Below are 19,529 nucleotides of genomic sequence, written 5' to 3' on the forward strand. Positions count from 1 at the left end.
AGCCATACGAAATGAATAGGTTTTAAGTTCGCGGCGAAAGGTCCTAAGGTCAGGTAGTTGTCGAAGTCCGAGGGGAAGTTCGTTCCACAGGGTCGGAGCCCCCACAGAGAAGGCCCTCCCCCTGGGGGCCGCCAGTTGACACTGTTTGGCTGACGGCACCCTGAGGAGTCCCTCTCTGTGGGAACGCACCGGACGATGGGAGATAGAGGCCGGCAGTAGACGGTCCCGTAGAGAGCCCGGTCCTAAGATAAAATGGATAGAGAGACTTGTTCAGCTAATCGAAAGCATGAAAAACAAAGATCTTACATAGTTCTAACTAATAATAGAATGTTATGGAAAACAAATTGATATGTTAAAAGATAAATCAATAACTGTCTTTTCCAATAAGATGCTAAATTCAGTAATAAAGAAAGAACAAGAAAAATATAGTTAATAATGCCATGATTAATCAACTAGAAGTAATAGACAGGATCTACATAATGGTTACTGTTAAATCTTCAAGGGAAGAGAAAGTTGAAAATCAGTAAGATAGGGGCAATTTTAAGTTTGTAACACAGACAGCTGGACGTTTTATAACATTTGAAAATTTGTCCTGCACACGGATCAGAAAAAAAAGAGCTACATTTCTCAAAAACGTAGATCTGTGCTGGCAGAAGAGTTCCTGTGATAACTTGTTTTTTTCTTTTGTCCAGGTGTACCCCCAACATGTGTGAACATGGCAGTAGATGCATCCAATCCTGGGATGACTTCACTTGTATCTGTGACTTGACGGGTTACATGGGGGAGACCTGCCATACTCGTGAGCCTGTTGGGGCGAGTGAGGGAGGATTTAAAGGGCTTCTGAACATGGATAGCTTTTTCACTTCCTTCTTTCTCTTTTAGCTGTTTACAAGGAAAGCTGTGAAGCTTATCGCATCAGGGGAAAAGTATCTGGGAACTACACCATTGATCCAGATGGCAGCGGACCCCTCAAACCTTTTACTGTGTATTGTGACATGAGAGGTATGGGTAATGGATGGGAATTCAGTCTTTCCCCTTGTGTCAGGGACATTGAAATGTTCTAGAAGCTTCTCTCCTAGATATTTGGAGTTTGGCTCTAATTAAATTTGGGAAAGTTATTCAGCTGCCACCAGAAACATGAAAGAGTAAAGAGGCAGTTGTATCTGGTAGATGCCCAATTTTCAGACAATCTTTAGATGTATGGACATCAACTCCCAGATTTTTCAGTAAAGCCCATTCTGTCTGGGAATTCTGGGATTTGAAGTAAGCACATCTAGAAATTTTTCAACTAGATGGAGTTGATCTTTAGTTTGAACTGTTGCCTGTCTACTTGTACTTTCCAGAGGACCGTGCATGGACCATTGTTCGTCACAATCGTCATTGGCTCACAAAAGTAGCAGGCTATAGCCCAGAAAGGCCTTTCCTGGGCACAGTTGACTACTGGAATGCCTCATGGGGGGAAGTATCAGCCCTGGCAAACGCCTCTGAGTACTGTGAGCAGCAAATTGAATTCCACTGTTATTTCTCTCGCCTACTCAACACCCAGAGTGAGTATGTATGATATTCTTTCATTCTATGGATGGTCTGGATTTGCACACATGCTATGAGCCAAGAGCTGGGAATATATTTGGATTCCTTGCTGCTCTCCACTTGGCATTTTATTAGTCAACTAGATAACATCATCAGTTCTAGTAAGTGCGGAGTTTGCTCCCTTACTCTTTGGGGAGCTAAGAAACTCACTAGGGAGCAAATCTAACATTCAGTAGCACTGATGATGTTATCTAGTTGGTATCAAGCAAACATCTAGAAGCCTACAAGCCAGATAAGAGAGCATCAAAGACTCCACAGTTCAACCCTGAGGTACATATATTATCTCCTGTTGGAGCTAAGAATATATATTGAGAAGTGATTACAGCTGTTTATTTTGGACAACTTACTTTGCTTTTCAGCTGAGAGAAAGTTGAGGAGCCATTCAAAGCATATGTATATATCTCATATATATGCAGTGTAAGTCACAAAATTTGGCCATGTGGGTAAGAAAGGATCAAATTGGAAAGAGAACTTGGAATTCTGATGAATAGCTCAATTATCACAGTATGAAGAGAAGAAAAAATGAAATATATTCCATGCTAGAAATTACTAAGAATGAGATTGAAACAAAATAATGGGTATATTAATGTTTCATCTATTTTTAATCAGCTAAAAATTGTGTTCGAATGCCCTATGCAATTCCGTTTGCCCTATTGTAAACATAAATGACTAAAGCTGAAAGTCAATGAAAAAACTCATTAAAGCGCTGGATCTTTCTCTACTAAAAAACCTTCCCACCCTCTAGATGTGCTAGGAATTCTGGGAGTGAGAGTCCCCATCGTATCTGAACAGCTAGGCCTAAGTGTTGAAAGTTTTTTAATGTAGGGGAAAAGGGTGAGTTAGGGAACATAATAAATGTGCAATGAAATCAGTTGTGGTATTGAGAAAAGCAATGTGAACTATGTGATTTACCAAATGAAGGAGACAGCATGTTTTTTTGCAACTAATTTGTGATTATCTTAAAAACAACTTGATGACTACTGTAGAATTTAGGTGCAGCTTTTGGTCTGAATCAGCAGGGGATTTTCCTCTTCAATTTGTATTTTGCCTTATTTTCTCTTAGCTGGGATGCCGTTAAGTTTCTGGATGGGACGAAATGAAGAACGTCATTATTACTGGGGAGGCTCTCCTCCAGGCCTTGGGCGCTGTGCATGTGGCATGGAGAAGAGTTGTGCCAATCCCCTCTTCTATTGCAACTGTGATGCTGAACACTTGATGTGGTGAGATCTGATTCCATCTTTTCTCAAAGGGTTCTGGGTGATGATATATTGTGAACTGTGTATTTCTAATAAATGATGGGAGTCCGTTTATCATTCCCTATTCCAGGCGAGCAGATAAAGGGCTGCTGAATTTTGTTGACCATCTTCCAGTCACACAGGTTGTAGTGAGCGATACAAACCGTACTGGATCAGAGGCTCAGTTCTATGTGGGTCCATTGCGTTGCTATGGAGACCGTGAGTAGTGGACAGAGTGGGATATGATGTAATGGTCTTTTTCTGTGGATCTCTTAGACTGGAGTAGGAGTTCTCAAGTTTATGGGTTGTATACAGGAGTGGGTTCTACTTATCTTTACTACCAGTTCGTATTGTGTCCGTGTAGCGACCTGCGCATGCGCAGATCACTTTTGATGACATTCGGGTCAGTGGGTGGAGCCTCCCGCCGGTTTTACTATCGGTTCTATAGAACCGGTCCAAACCGGGGGCAACCCACCACTGGTTGTATATTATTCTCCACCCCATTTTTGTAGCCCCCAGAAACCTTTAAGATTATGCTGATGAAATTCAACAACAAATGTTTTAAAAAACAAAGTTGATATTTCTTATTGCTTTTTGATGGGAAACAAAAGTGTGTAAACCTTTTTTTTTTAAATCGCCCTATCCCTTTAAAAGAAGAAAAATCAACAGTAACATCATTATATCACAGCTCCCCAACCAAGGTGTACAAACAACCACCCAAAAAATGTTTCTGCTCCAACCCTGCTCATAGTCACCCTGCTCCCTTTTTGACTATTGTAACATGCTCTATATGGGACTGCCCTTGAAAAGTATCCAGGAACTTCAATTGGTTCAAAATGCAGTGGCCTGCATGGTTTTATGCAGGCCTAAATGTGCATATGTGTCATCTCTCCTGCAGGAGCTGCATTGTCTGCCAATTTGCTTTTTGGTCCAATTCAAAGTGCTGGTTGTCACCTCCAAAGTCCTAAATGCCTTGGGACCAAGTTATTTAAAGATTGTCTTTTCTCAGTCACATCTACCCGATCCATCAGAGTGGGGAGGAAAGGAATATTATGGGCCCCCTCTCCTAAGGAGGTTCATGTAGTAGGATCAAAAAGGACCTTCTCCATGGTGGCTCCCTCCTTGTTGAACATCATCCCTGCAGAGAAAAAAATTGGTGTTCATTTTGATACTCTTTTGCAAGGCCCTGAAAATCTGGTTTTACCAACAGACCTGGGAACATCAAAGTAGGATGGAGCCCATCATAAAGCTCATCTGATTGTTATTATGAAGGCAGATGGGGTGCGTATGTGTGTATTGCTTTTTTATTTTGTATTAGGCTTTTATCCCTGTAAGCCACCTGGAGTCACAGAGTGAGCTGAGCGGCTATATAAATCTTCATTCATTCATTCATTCATTCATTCATTCATTCAATTCATTCATTCATTCATTCATTCATTCATTCAGTTTTCTCACTATCTTTATTTCATGATTTGCAGGAAACTCCTGGAATACAGTATCCTTCATCAGGGGAACAGCTTTGCTTTTTCCTACCTTCAAGGTCAATTACAGCCTGGATATCAGTTTCTTCTTCAAGACTTCTGCACCAACGGGCACTTTCCTAGAGAATGTGGGCCCAAGGAACTATATCCGCATGGAGCTCAACAGTATGGAATTTAGGATCCAATGGGACATACATTTTGCTTTTAACACAATGTAGCATCTTTTTTTTTATTAATCCATGGACTTAATTGACTAGGTCATTGAGACTGCACTTCCCAAGAGTCTTGCTAACATATTTATAATAGTGTTGCTAGCCATGTGGGCTGGCAGGAAATCAAAGAGCAAGCCTCTCCAACTTGTATTTACCGTATTTTTCGGACTATAAGATGCACCGGAGTATAAGACACATCTTAGTTTTTGGGGAGGAAAATAAGAAAATTTTTGTTTGCTTACCAGCATCCATCTGGCTAGCATCCTTAGCAAACAGCCTGGGACAGGTATATTAGCCTGATTTAGCATGAGCAGCTGATTGGCTGGTGGATCAGCCTCCCAGAATATCCCAATCAGCTGTTCCCAGAGGTGAACTTTAGCAACAGGTTCGTTGGTTGTGAGCTCTGCGCCTTGTTTTTTTGGCCTCTGAAACCTCCGTTTGAGAGGCTGTTTTCAGCCTTGGAAAACTCTGTTTGAGAGGCTGGGTGGGGCTACATTCGGTGTATAAGATGTACCCAAATTTTCACCTTCTTTTAGGGGGGGTGGGGAAAGTACATCTTATACTCCAAAAAATACGGTAATGTAAAGGCTGGTAGAGCTGGCTCTTGTTGGTTTCTTTGGCCTCAGTGAGGGTTAATGACATTGATAATAAGATCAATTGCTGAAATAGGAGATTCTCTGTAAGGTTCTTAGTGGTGGGTTATGCAGTGGGAGAGATTATGGATATAGGAACAATCCAATTCAATTTTATTACAGCCCTAAGGCCTAGCCAAAAACTATAGGAACAAGGGGAGTTGCACTTATGGAATGTCCTAAGACATTTCTCTATAGACCTCTAAGATACTCCTCAATATGCTGGCTTTCACGTATTGGCATAAATATCTGAATCAGCAGAGATTTCTTTTTGGGCAGACCTGAAATGTTTCTGTAACTCTTCAATTCTCTCACTTCTTCATAGCTTCTCAAGACTTGGTCTTTGCTTATAACATTGGAAATGGGGATGAGAATTTAACAGTGCATTCAGAGATGCCATTCAATGATAATGAGTGGCATGAGGTGAAAGCAGAGATCAATGTCAAAGTTGCTCGGCTACAAGTTGACCGGTTTCCTTGGGTGACGCGGGCAGCTCCGTCCCAGAGTTTTATCCATCTAAACCTCACTAAACCTCTCTATGTGGGTGAGTAAGAATGTTCACGTGTGTATGTATATGAGAGAAAAATAAGCACCCCCATGAAATAGTTATGAAGATTAATCAAAATAATAACTTGATAAAAAACTTTTTGATTAATAGAGCATCACATTTCAGATTGTGTCCAGTTTCCTAAGAGACAGTATTTATTACTCAGTAAATGAATTATACGTCATTATACAAATCTGTGGGTCATCGAGCAAATAATTTGAATGTACAGCTCTCTTGCATAAGCTGCATTAGTTCTCAGTTTTTCTTTTGGGTGCATTTCAAATAGCTGGCTATCACCTTTAAAGCCCTACATGGCATGGATTCAGGTTATTTGCAAGACTGCCTCTCTCTATTAATAATTGCCCACCTCACTAGGATACAATAGGATAGGATAGGATAGGATAGGTTATACATTTTTCCATCTAGTGCAGTGGTCCCCAACCTTTACAGCTTTGTGAGCTGGCAGTGGCAGGGGGCGTGGGGGGAGAGAATATTTCTGCATAAATAGAGGGCACAGGCACTTACACAAATGGAATGCAAGCACATTTGTTTGCTACTTATGCAGCCCAGTCTTGAACAGGCTGCGGCCCTACATGGGGCCGGGCTGAAATGTAAAATTTGTTTCTACCGGTTCTGTGGGCATGGCTTGGCTGGGGGGTGGATAATGTGACTGGGTGTGCTTGGCCAACTTTTTTTTTCTATTAAAAGTATTTTTTCTACAACCTCTTCGGCCGAAGAGGTTGTAGAAAAAAATGCTTTTAAAAGGCTCCTCTGAGGATCCCAGCTGAGTTGCCTGATCATCAGAGGCTTTTCTTTTCTTTTAAAAGCAATTTTTTTTGGCCTTTAAAAAAAAAGCCTCTGATGATCAGGCAACTCAGCTGGGGTCGCCAGAGGACCCTTTTAAAAGCATTTTTTCTAAAATCTCTTCAGCCAGAGAGGTTGTTAAAAAATGCTTTTAAAAGCCTCTGGTGATCCCAGCTGAGCCGCGCAATCATCAGAGGTTTGTTTTTTTTACTTTTAAAAGCATTTTTTCAGCCAAAGGAAAAAATGCTTTTAAAATTAAAAAAAAAACAAAAAACCCTCTGATGGTTGTGCAGCTCAGCTGGGCATGGGGGTGGGGGCAGGGATTTTTGCTACCGGTTTTCCGAACCACCCACTGCCATCGCTACCGGATCGGGCAAACCGGTCCAAACCGGGAGTATTTCGCCCCGTATAGTGGAACCTTGGGAGCTGCCTTTCCTGTTGCTGCCCCTTCCTTACGGAAGATCCTTCTACAGGTGAACTAGAAGTCCCACTTCCTTTGTCTTCCGGAAGACTATCAGGACTTGGATTTTTATCCAGGCACTGGGATAGAGTGGATAAGTTGTTAAGACATCCCAAGGAAATGACTGAGACGCCAGGTTTTTGTTTTACAGTTTATCATTTTTTTAAAACAAGGTAGTTCAGGGGTTTTGTTGTGAACCACCCAAAGCTGTGCTTTAAGACAGGTGATCATACGAATACTTTAACTGGATTAAATAAATAAAATGCATAATCTTTGGTCATCCAACTAAAAAGACTGAAGGAACTAGCTCACGATAAAGCAGTAGAGGGCAGAAGAACCAAGGCTATGGATTATGAGAAACTAAAGCAGGCTAGGCAGCATTTAGATAAATAAGTGCTCCACCCAGTGGTGAAATCTGAACCGGTTTACTACTGGTTCACTGGCTGTGAATGTGTGCTGTGCACACATGCACAGTGTGCACCACGCAACAAATTCGAGGTGCATGCAGGTGCAGTGCACATCAAAAGGAGGCATGGGGAAAGTAGAACAACACGCAGAGTGTGTGTGATCAACTGTGGCACGCAATCTTTTTTTTCTTTTAAAAGCATTTTTTTTTTACAACCTATTTGGCCGAATAAGTTGTAAAAAATTCTTTTAAAAGAAAAAAAAAGAAGCTCTGACGATTGCGCTGCTTAGCTGTGATTGTCAGAGCCTTTTTTTTTTTTAAAAAAGCATTTTTTAAAAGAAGTGACAAGCAGGCGACTGGGCGATTGGGTGAGCATGGGCTGGTTGGGGGGCAGGGATTTTTGCTACCAGTTCTCCAAACCACCCACTGCCATTGCTACTGGATTGGCTGATCCGGTCTGAACCAGGAACATTTCACCCCTGCCTCTACCCCTCCTAAATAGATTACAGTACTAAAACAGTGAGTAAAATAGCTTTGCCAAGTTTCTAGTTGAACCAAAATGGCTATTTTTAGTTCACTTTTTAACAAAGCCCAAATCCTCTGAAAGCAATATAAAACTGAACACAACCTATTATCCTTTTAATTGTCCATGAAATAGGGGTGTGGGGGGGAATCCAATGTCTAGCAAACAAAATATGCTTGAGCTAAACTAAAGCACATGGGTCTTCTTTGCAGAGGATACAGTAATTAGCATCTAGATCTATAAGGGCTTAGGCTTGTTAGGTAACTTGTTTAAAAAGATAAGTTTTTTTCTGTTTCCTATTAGAGAAATATAACTGGACCATTAATTTACCTCAGTTTTGCTTAGGGTGGTGAGAGGAACTTTTAGGCATATTATAGGCAGAGCCAATGATATTCAGGGATTCACATGCAGAACCTGATGCAAAGCAAGGCATACTGCGTGTAGAATTTTGAATCTTGGAATTTCTTTCTAATGTGTGAACAGTGTAGCGTTTATTTTTTTAAAAATCTAATTAGTCCTGCATAGTTCTATTTCAACAGTATATTTAGGGCAAGAGTTATTTCATTTTGTTCTGCTTATTAGTGTTTAAACAACAGTGAATCAGAAATCATTTCTGTAAATCAGACACAAAAACCCCTTCGAGTTGGTCCAGATCCACCTTTTATCAACAAAATAACAGATGCTTAACAGGATTTTGGACAGAAACATTTTCTTAATTTGGGAAAGATGGAACATTTTAAAAGCAAACCCAATGTCCTATCATTGTTCTTAGAATTTGAATCATCCCATGTATTTGGTGACAGTAGGAAAAGAGAAATACAAAAACATATTCTTCAATTGTGATTGAAATGTGAAGCATGAAGAGCTACTAGATTATATAGAAGAAAACACGTCTTTTTGAAACTTCTAGGATCCAACCCGATGATTTTTCAAAAATACTTGGTTAAAACCTGTTGCAACAGTTTGCAATGCAAGATAGACTTGATTAAGCTAGCTAACGTCTATGTTTTTAAATACAGCTATTTATTTCTCCTTCTGTAGGATCTGCTGAATACAACTTGCATCCATTCTTGGGGTGTTTGCGAGGTTTGCACATGAATGGGGAGACCCTAAACTTGGAGGGGAAAGCCAATGAAACAGAAGGGGTTCTGGTAAATTGCACTGGGCATTGCCGAAACCCCTTGGTACCATGCCAGAATCATGGCCTCTGCTGGGAGCACTACAGCCATTACACATGCAACTGCACAGTCTCTGCATTTGAAGGACCTTTCTGCAATCATGGTGAGAGCTGGGACTAAGGGCAGGAGAGCTGGCATAATTTGTCTCAGCAGCCTTTCCTGGGCTGATATCTTTTGGATATAGTAGGCTATGCTAGCAGGAAAGTAACCCAAGAGCCACCAAGGCAATGGTGAAATCCACTTTTTTTTTACTACCGGTTTTGTGGGCATGGCTTGGAGGGCGTGGTGGTGGAGGGCGTTGGTGGACGTGGCAGGCAAAGGATACTGCAAAATCTCCATTCCCACCCCCCTGGGGGAAGGGTATTGCAAAATCTCCATTCCCACCCCACTCTGGGACCAGCCAGAGGTGCTATTTACTGGTTCTTCGAACTGCTCAAAATTTCCGCTACCAGATCTCCAGAACCTGTCAGAACCTGCTGGATTTCACCCCTGCATCAAGGCCAGAAAGAAAGGGAAGAGCTTGAGTAGCAAGGAAAGTAGAAAGAAATAATGTATTTATTTATTTGTCAAACACGTATAAGGTTACAGATATAAGTATAAACATGATTATGACTACAAGATAAGAATACGAATAAATGGATATATGGCAGGGTAAATATATGGCAGGGTAAAAAGGCGAGGGTTAAAATGAAAATAATACAGGACTCACGGGAAAGAGGTGGTTTAAGAATGCCTAACTTTAAACTATATTATGAAGCAGTAGCCCTTTCAGTAATAAGTGACTGGTTTAACTTAACAGAGGAAAGAATTTTGAATATAGAAGGTTATGACTTGTTATATGGATGGCATGCGTATTTATTTTATGAAAAAAAAGTGGATAGGGCTTTTAAGAATCATGTGTTGAGAAGTGCTCTTTATGGTCTGGAAAAATATTCCTATAAATTAGATTACAAGATTCCTATATGGGCGAGCCCTAGACATGCAATAGAGAATATAAATATAGAACAGAAACAGGAAATGATTACTTATAAAGAACTTTTGTATGCTGAAGGAGGTAGATTGCAATTAAAATCATTACAGGTATTAAATGAAGAAGGGAGGAATTATACTTGGTTTCAATATGGGCAAATAAGTGCTAGATGGAAAGAAGATCAAAAAATTGGATAATGCAAAGGGAGGAAAATTTAATAAAGCAAATTAGAAATCAGACCCAGGAGCATATAAAGAGATTGTATAATGTGTTGCTTGAAATAGATTCGGAAAAGGATTTGGTAAAGGATTGTATGATAAAATGGGCACAGAATATTCAGGAACCAATAATGTTGGAAACATGGGAGAAAATTTGGGTTAGAAATGTTAAGTTTACACAAGCACAGAATTTAAGGGAAAATTTTTATAAGATGTTTTATAGATGGCACTTAGATCCCAAAAAATTATCATGTATGTATCCTAATATCCAAGCGAAATGTTGGAGGTGTGATTGTGATGATGCTACATATTTTCATATTTGGTGGACTTGCAAGAAAATTAAGGTCTTTTGGATAAGAATTTGGTGGATTATTCAAAATGTACTGAAGAAGAAGATAAAGTTCCTGCCACAATTTTTCCTTTTGGGAATTATAACGGATTGTACAGGGATTGAGACTAAATTGATTCTGAATTTAATAACAGCAGCAAGACTGTTGATTGGACAATACTGGAAGAAAGAAGAGATACCTACAATAGAAGAATGGATATTGAAAGTTATTAATTTGGCTGAGATGGCTAAAATCTCAGCGTTTTTAAAAGACAATACGCAGGAAAGATATTTAATTGAATGGAAAAAATGGATTGATTATCTACAAAACAGATATCAGATTAAGAAATATCAGATTGCCTTTGAATAATTAGAAGGTTATTTTATGTAATGGGGAGGGGGTTGGGAGATGAAAAGCTTTGGATGTGGTTATTTGGATTGGAAGGGAAAATTTTATTCTATGTTTGGTTTATGTATAACAATACCTTGTGATTGACCCGGGAAGCCGGGGGGGGGGAAGGGGGTTTTTTGGGAGGGAGGGGGGAAAAAAGGGGGAAAAATGTTTTTGTTTTTTAAAACTTTTTCAATAAAAAAAAAAAGAATACGAATAAATGGGGATATTAGGACAGGGACAGTAGGCATGTTGGTGCACTTATGCACACCCCTTACAGACCTCTTAGGAATGGGGTGAGGACAACAGTAGACAGTCTAAGATTAAAGTTTTGGGGGTTTGGGGAAGTAACCACAGAGTCAGGTAGTGCATTCCAGGCATTTTTTTCCTGGCTTGGATTTTGTCCTCCCTTAACAGTTGCCTTATTTTGTTGTTTCTTGGCAGACATTGGTGCCTATTTTGAACAAGGCATGTGGGTGCGCTACAATATCCTAACAACACCCATGTCTGTGGTACAGGAGTTTGCCAACATACTCCATCAACCAATTCAGCCGCTCCCTGGCTACAATGTGACAGGGGAGGAAGTGGGGCTCAACTTCCGTACCACTTCAGCCCCTGCAGTCCTTCTCTACGTCAGCACTTTTGTTCGTGACTTCATGGCCATTTTGATCCGTGAGGATGGTAAGCATGACTTGGATAGCGTCCAGATGCTTTGTGGAGTTGACACCTCCTCCTTCTGAGGTTCACAACTCCTTACTTTCCATTATTATTATTATTATTATTATTATTATTATTATTATTATTATTATTATTATTATTATTTTTCATATTTATATACCGCCCTATCTCCCTAGGGACTCAGGGCGGTTCACAGGCAGTTAAAATACATATAAATACAAACTAAAACGACAATTAAAAAACTTATTCTATAGCCAAATTATTAAAAAACAGTATAAATAATAAAAACCCGTTAAAACCAATAAATTTAAAATCTAATCCAGTCCCGCGCAGATGAATAAGTGTGTTTTAAGCTTGCGACGAAAGGTTCAGAGGTCCGGAAGTTGACGAAGTCCTGGAGGGAGTTCGTTCCAGAGGGTGGGAGCCCCCACAGAGAAGGCCCTTCCCCTGGGTGTCGCCAGACGGCACTGCCTAGCTGACGGCACTCTGAGGAGTCCCTCTCTGTGAGAGCGCACGGGTCGGTGAGAGGTATTCGGTAGCAACATCTCAGTAGTAAGGATGGGAGCCCTTTCTCACCTTCCAGGATCTTGGGAAAGAGACACTATCCCCAGTGCCTCTCCCGAAACCTTTCAGAATGTTTTCACATGATGATTTAGAGAGGTCAATTAAAAATGTCAGATTATCCTACTTAGTGAGAAGAACATTTCATCAGGATACTCCCAATGATCAACCTTTAACACTAAGACTATTTGACATATGACTGTTTCACCAGCTTCTTAATGGATTTTCTCTGAAAAAAAAAAATTTGAAAAAAATCTGCATTTCTTATAATATTCCCAAAGAAATGTGGTTTTGTGTAATAAAAATATCATCCCAAAACTTACGTTTACTTTTTGTTTTATTTTTATGATGGCTTTCCTTGGGGAACTTTTCGCAGATTTCTCTTACTAAAACAGCTTTCTGAGTTGAGTAAATGAAAACAATAAAAAGGCAGTGTCCACCCTAGGAAACATTAAGAAATAGATTGAAAATTAAATGGACGAAACTGTGCAGTAGTATTCTGGTCCTCCAGTGATGTGTTCCTCTGGTCATTTTATCTTAAAGAGTGTTGGAAAGTTAGAAAACACGATACTCTTAAGTGAACAGAAGGTTGAACATCTGAATAAAAATGTGAGCCTTAAAACATGGACATTATTTTCATAAAAATGGCTCAATTTTTGACGTGGCAAATATTTATCAAATTGTTAAAGGCTTTGATGCATTGGACATATTATCTTCCCCCCGTCCATCCCACTCAAGTGGATTTTACTGTTAACCAACAATGCAAAATATGCCATTGCTATTTTTGCACTATGGTAGAAATCAGTGCTATACGATAAAATGATGGTCATTTAGAGAGAGGTTTTTTTTCAAGCTTAAGAAAGAAATTATTGGTGGTGATTGGTGATAATTTTAAAAATTGTGTGGATATTGTAGTTCTGTCCTGTTGTCAATTTTCCAAAAGTATCTGAGGGAAATGTTGGACGCAAAACAGAGTAATTGGTAGATCTTTTGTCCAGATTCAGTAGAGTTCTTGGCTTCTTAAATGTGGAAGAATTCCATTTAATAAACTGAAACTATGTTCAGTCTGCTCAGGTGTTCTCAATGGTGGTGATTTTCTTCTTACTCTATTGTTTAAGGGTGCAGGAACTGAACTCTTGGTCACCTTGTACTATCAATGCTTTTCTCATAGGTACCCTGCAGCTACGTTATCAACTGGGGATCTTCCCTTTCAGCTTGACCCTGAGCACACGCTCAGTGGCTGATGGGCAGCCACATAGAATCAACATTACTCGTGTCAATCGGACTTTGTACACACAGGTATCTACAGATTTTTATCCATCACGTGGGCGTGATAAAAAAGGATGGGCTAGGTTTACAGTTCTTGATTAAATACCTAAGAGGGCAGTAAAAAGTTCTCTTTTTAGTGGAAAATAGATTATCTTTGAACTGAAAGCATTTATGTACAAGTCCGTATAATTCTCTTTTAGATTTTAGAGAATGCTCTTAATATCTTTCATCTTTTCTCTCTCTCTCTCTCTCTCTCTCTCTCTCTCTCTCTCTCTCTCTCTCTCTCTCTCAACTAGTTGGATTATTATCCTCTCATGATAAGTCAGTTCTCTGTTTTTGTGGACAGCAAACTTGATTCTCCAAAGGCACTCTATCTTGGCCGTTTTATGGGTGAGTAAGAACAATAGGCCTTGCCCATTCTTGATTCCCCTTGGCCTGTTGCTATTTTTTAGGATTTCTATCCATCCCTCATGGCATCTCTATCTCATATTACAAGCCATTTTTATGTTTCTAAAGGACAATGCATCCTTATCTTCAACTTCGAATTTGAATTATTATCTTCCTTTCATTTTTCTGTTTTCTTTCTATTGTTTCCTATCCTATCTTCTTTGCAGGATAGCAATGTCCCCTTAGCAAAGCAATCTCAGATCCAAAACAGAACGGAGAAAACAAACAAACAAACAAAGTGATTCCACACAGGTAGTCCTTGTCTTACAACCACAATTGAGCCAAACATTTTAGTTGCTAAGCAAGACTGCTGTCAAGTGACCTTTCTTGCTACAGTTGTTAAATGAATCACTGCATTTGGTAAGTTAGTAACATAGTTGTTAAGTAACTTTCCCATTGACTTTGCTGTCACATGACCCTGGGATACTGCAACCGTCGTAAATATGAGTCAACTACCAAGCATCTGAATTTTGATCACATGACCACGGAGATGCGGCAACAGTCATAAGTGTGAAAAAGGATCAAGTCATCCTTTTGAATGTTGTTGTAACTTCAAACTTTAAGCGACTGGTTGTAAGTTGAGGGCTACTTATGTACATGGTGACAATATTATTGTGTCCACACAGACCTTGTGACAATAGTGGTTTTATTGATAATTGCCCAGAAATGCTTTGCTACTGCCTTCTTCTGGGATATGTTTGCAATTTCCTAGCATTTTTCTAATTTAGCCGATAAACCTGAGATTTTTTGGGCATTTCCCATCCAGATGCTAACTGGTTTTGATCCTATTTAGCTTTTCCCCCAAGATTTCCACGTCTAGAAAGGTTTGTAACACACATTCTCTTTCTCTGTCACACTATGACATACTAATACTATTATGATGATGATGTTTGTTATCTGTTGCTAGGATAACTTGTTATTGGGCAGATTAAAAGTATGAATTAAAAATATAAAGAAACCAAAATGATCTAGCACAGTGATGGCTAACCTTTTTCTCGTCATGTGCTGAAAGCACGCACATGTGCCGGCACCCATAATGCAATGTGCCCCCCGTGCATGTGCTCATAAACTCCCCACACTCCCCCCAACCCCCCGCACATGTGCATGCAACCCCCCTGCTCCCCCCACTCCCTGTGCATGTGCACGCAACCCCTGCCCTGGGCCTAGCAGATCTCTCTGCATTCTCCTGGGCCATGGCGGGGTGTGCCACACCCCCAACACTCCCCCCTACCCCTCGCACAAACAGGCATGACCTCCCCCTGCGCATGCACGTGTGTCTTCCACATGTGCCCCGCCCTCCACACATCCGAAAATCAGCTGGCCAGCAGGACGTGCACATGCATGCGCGATGGAGCTGAGCTGGGTGACTGGTTTCGTGCCCCAGACAGGGCTCTGCTTGGTAGCTGTGTCACACAGGCCATAGGTTCACCATCATGGTTCTAGCAGCTAAAGAGTGAGCCTGTAGAATGCAGTGATAGTTTTGAAAGGATCTGACACCTAACAACTGACTTCCTGGTTATATGATGCTTCACAATACACGTTGTCATCCCCCAGATATAATAGGAGGGAGAGAACATGCACATACACAAGAAATATACACCTGACCTGGTTAGATCTTCACACCCACACATGCAATACAGGCATAGCCATACAAATTAGAACTTCCAAGGATTAATGGGAAAAGAGATACTAGATGTTTAAGCTGGCTTTAGAAAATGTTAAGCAACAGAAGACATTATTGCTGATGCCCTCTGGATAATTGAGAAAGCCAAAGAACATTTTAAAAAAAAAACACCCCCTCAGTATATGCTTCATTGATTGCGTCAGTCACATTAAGCTGTGGAAAGTGCTCAGAAAAAGGGGTATCCTGTTTTCCTGATGCCTCATTATTGTAAATATTAAGTCTGACATCTCAACAATTAAAAGGGATACAGAAATAACAAACCAAGAGAATGACCTGGATAATTTTTGTTATATTGGATTTATAAAAGAAGCTTGCTAAAGCTTTGAAGAATTTTGTGAGAAGAGGAAAAGAAAAAAATGAAATCAAGTTCTAGGACCTTATTTCCGCCCCCACCCCTGATTCTGAATTGAATCTTGTTTTTTGCACATGTGGATAATCTGCACAATGCACACTCTCTTTACCTTCCAAGAGAGAATCATATAATTTCCCTGTACTCTTCAATTAGGATCCTAGCTTCCCCCACTGTCTTCACAGCCCTTATCATAGTCCTTTTGTTTTGGAATAGATAGTGCTCATTATAAGAGTAGAAGTATTTTTTTCTATCTCACCGTCCTCATCCTTTGGTTTCAAGTCAGGCATTTTCTGTGTATTAAAAGTGAAAGAGAAGAATGAAGCAAGTCGTTTTAATCTGGTCCTCTTCTCTGTCATTGTCCACAGAGACAGGAGTGATTGATCCTGAAATCCAGAAATACAATACGCCGGGTTTTTCAGGTTGCATCTCAGGGGTGAAATTCAACAGCATTGTGCCCCTGAAAACCATATTTCGCTCTAGTGGCAACAGTCTCATCACTCCTTACACCATCAATGGAAAGCTGGTAGAATCCAACTGCGCCTCTATGCCTTCCACCTACATTAAGGTGCCTCCTGAGCTCGACCCATGGTACATAGATCCAGGTAAGGCAGCTTAACATGACACATGAAAAAGCTGGGCCTGAGTTCCTATCCTGGAGTGTCTATGGTGATTCTCAATCATTCAGGTCAAAGGTGCTTTTTAAAGAGCTAACTGGACTTTCTGGTTTTTCTTTGAAGATGTGTTGCTTCTCATCCAAGAAGCTTCTTCGACTTGGATGAGAAGCAAAACTTCTTCAAAGAAAAACCAGAAAGTCCAGTTGCCTGCTGAAAAAGCACCTTTGGGATTATCCTGGAGTGCCAACTCTATAATCCCCAAAATGAAGAGTGTGCATTTTTTTTTTTTTGAGGCAAGGACTTTACTAAAGGGTACATCTATTGTTTCCTTTGAGTGAGGAACTTTGTTCAAACATATGCAATGATATTGCACACTAGGGGAGAGGGATTCCTATAGTGGCAATCATCAAATAAAAGGAACAAAGCATGTGCATCATCTTGGGATAACAGGCAGGATGACTGAAGGTGGAAAGTATTCTGCACGTGGAAGGCAAAGAGTTTCTTCCTAGAAGAACCTGCTACACACACCCCGCCCCTCTCCAGATGCCTTGGCAGAAAAGTATGTGGGATAGCTAGGAGGAGATGAGATAGCTCTCAAAATCCGGGAATAATTCAAGGTAGCAATTACATCCCATACACCTCCCTCCTCCTACTTTCCCCACAGCAACAACCCTGTGAGGTGGGTTAGGCTGAGAGAGAGAGAGTGATTGGCCTGAGGAAACCATCCATGGATGGACTGAGTCAATGAGATCGAAGAGCTGAAAGTAGAGGAGTGTATCAAATCTAGTTTTAATTGTATGTTTTTTATGCTTGTTGTAGTGGACTTCTTGTACATCCATGACGACGGCTGGGTTGCAGTTATTATTGGAGGTGAGTTATCAAGGTGGAAGGTGAAAAGGGAGTGAAAGCTATGGGAAGAGCCCAGAGATGGCTAGATTAAGCCCTGTTAGGTTTCATCTGCAACTACTTCTGGTTCTTCCCCCACCCCCCCGCCCCAGTTATTCTAATTCTTTCTTTTCTTTTCCTACGTCTGCCTTTCTTTCCCCAGTTATCTTTTTCCTGCTTCTGCTGTTGGCAGCAGCCCTTCTCTTGATGTACCTTCACCATCACCGTTACAAGGGCTCCTACCACACCAATGAGCCAAAGGCTATCCAGGACTACAACAGTGGTGGAAGTAGTAGTGGTGGGGGGAGTACCAGGGGCAGTGGCAGTGCTGAATCTGCCACTCTCCCTGCAGCTAAGCCTGTTGCATCTCGGAAAGATCAAAACTTGCCACAGATCCTGGAAGAGTCCAAAACAGAATAGCCAACTGGAGCCTAAGGGATTCATCTTCTACTCGTTGGTGCTGGCTGCAGCCTCTTGGCAAGACCAAACCCAAACTGCCAATCGTGCCACTTGCTGGGAGACTGATTTCTGCCTCCACCCTTCACGGCGTGATGAACTGCCTGGTGCTTCGCCTTGTTCAACTTGCACATCCTGTGGTGTTTCTGTATTTCCCAGTTGGACATAGTCCTTACTGGCAAGTCTCTAATCAAAGATATTTCTGCCTCCCTCCATTTCATTCAGAATTGTATTTAGTTATCTGTTTATTCATTCATTTATGGGACTTCCATAATGCCTCAGTTGATTCCAACTGGATATGTTTTGTATCTTTTGAAAAGTTTTAATTGGTGCCTGGGTAGCTGCCAAAACGATACCTATTTTTCCTCAAGTAGTAACCCTTCCCCTACCTCTGGGCCCATTTTTTTTTTCATATCCCCTTTCTCCATTTTGGTCCTGCAGTTTCTTCTTACAATGGGATGGGAAGGCAAAGGTGACTGGTAGCATACCGTTTCCTGCAGTTTCAACTCCAGTTTGTTAGAGCAACTTATAGCTATACTCCAGGGCTCCTTCCACAATTCGAAGAGAGACATGACTGTCAATATACACTTCTTTTGGGAAAATGCAATGCAAAATTCATGCTGGCCTTCTCATATGCGATGCGCTAGCACATAGTCTTCCTGCTTAATTGCTTAGCATAAAAAAAAGCCATTAGTCAAGCCATGTAATGTAGCATATCTAGAGCCTGGCACATTATATTGTGCCCTGAAAGAAAACAATGTGCAATATAGGTATATTTGCCTGCTGATATATATAAAAATGCGTATGTATGTATAGCAATAGCGCATGAAAAAAGAATCACTTGCACTTTGCTACCACTTGCTGCTTCATAAATCAGGGGTTTTGAGAATTTAAAATTCTTTCTACATTTTGTTTGTGTTTTAGTTGTGAGCTATTAGAAGGACTAATTTTTTAATGGTATTGTTTGTATAAAACACAAAATCCTGATCTGTTAAAAGTGAAGTGATAGTCTGTGCTCTGTAGTCTGTTGTATGGTGGGGGCGGGATATTATTACCAATAACATCCAGCCCTCTTCTTTCCCTAAGTTTACTTGTGGATTATAAGAAGATTCTATAACAATGGCCAAATGTATTTATTTTATTCAAAAGCCTGGGCATCTTCCTGGGCAGTTTATTTTTTCTAAAGAGTTGTTTGGGAGAAAAGTAAAGACTAACTTGTAAAAATAAAGGAAAAAAGCAGGGTGATAAATTATCTGGATAATTTATCCATATATATATGGATGTGGGTTGGGGAGGGAAAAATGCATTTTGAATGGTTATGGCTAGAATTCGTTTTTCTCCAAGCAACATATGTATTTTAATAGACTTACCAACAAAAATAACAGCAATCATATTTCATACTAACAGTAATTATTACTACCGTAGTATACTGCAACCTTTGTGTGTGTTCAAGTTAACTTGCACATAGTCCTTCCTGAGTATCTTCCCAACACTAGAGTTAGACTGAGAGTAACTGGTCTAAAACTAACTTTGCTTAAGTGAGGACATGAACTAACATCTCCCAAGCTTGTGGTAACCCTGTTTCACTTTTCTGGTTGTTCATAATTA

General features: G+C 40.4%; 1 protein-coding gene across 1 annotated transcript in view; it reads left to right on the forward strand.

Annotated features, from left to right (window-relative positions):
- CNTNAP1 (contactin associated protein 1) overlaps window positions 1-19,529 on the forward strand; it is a 57,839-nt gene extending 38,310 nt beyond the window's left edge. The window contains exons 11-24 of the mRNA XM_058183813.1: window positions 693-799; window positions 883-1,002; window positions 1,344-1,547; window positions 2,654-2,810; window positions 2,917-3,044; window positions 4,304-4,471; window positions 5,476-5,694; window positions 8,932-9,171; window positions 11,420-11,656; window positions 13,386-13,513; window positions 13,780-13,873; window positions 16,332-16,568; window positions 17,400-17,450; window positions 17,629-19,529. Coding sequence (XP_058039796.1) covers window positions 693-799; window positions 883-1,002; window positions 1,344-1,547; window positions 2,654-2,810; window positions 2,917-3,044; window positions 4,304-4,471; window positions 5,476-5,694; window positions 8,932-9,171; window positions 11,420-11,656; window positions 13,386-13,513; window positions 13,780-13,873; window positions 16,332-16,568; window positions 17,400-17,450; window positions 17,629-17,885 — 2,347 coding nt within the window. The 3' untranslated portion in view covers window positions 17,886-19,529. The remainder of the gene's footprint in view (window positions 1-692; window positions 800-882; window positions 1,003-1,343; window positions 1,548-2,653; window positions 2,811-2,916; window positions 3,045-4,303; window positions 4,472-5,475; window positions 5,695-8,931; window positions 9,172-11,419; window positions 11,657-13,385; window positions 13,514-13,779; window positions 13,874-16,331; window positions 16,569-17,399; window positions 17,451-17,628) is intronic.

The sequence above is a fragment of the Ahaetulla prasina genome, chromosome 4 (genome assembly GCF_028640845.1).
Source record: "Ahaetulla prasina isolate Xishuangbanna chromosome 4, ASM2864084v1, whole genome shotgun sequence".
Classification (NCBI taxonomy): Eukaryota; Metazoa; Chordata; class Lepidosauria; order Squamata; family Colubridae; genus Ahaetulla; species Ahaetulla prasina.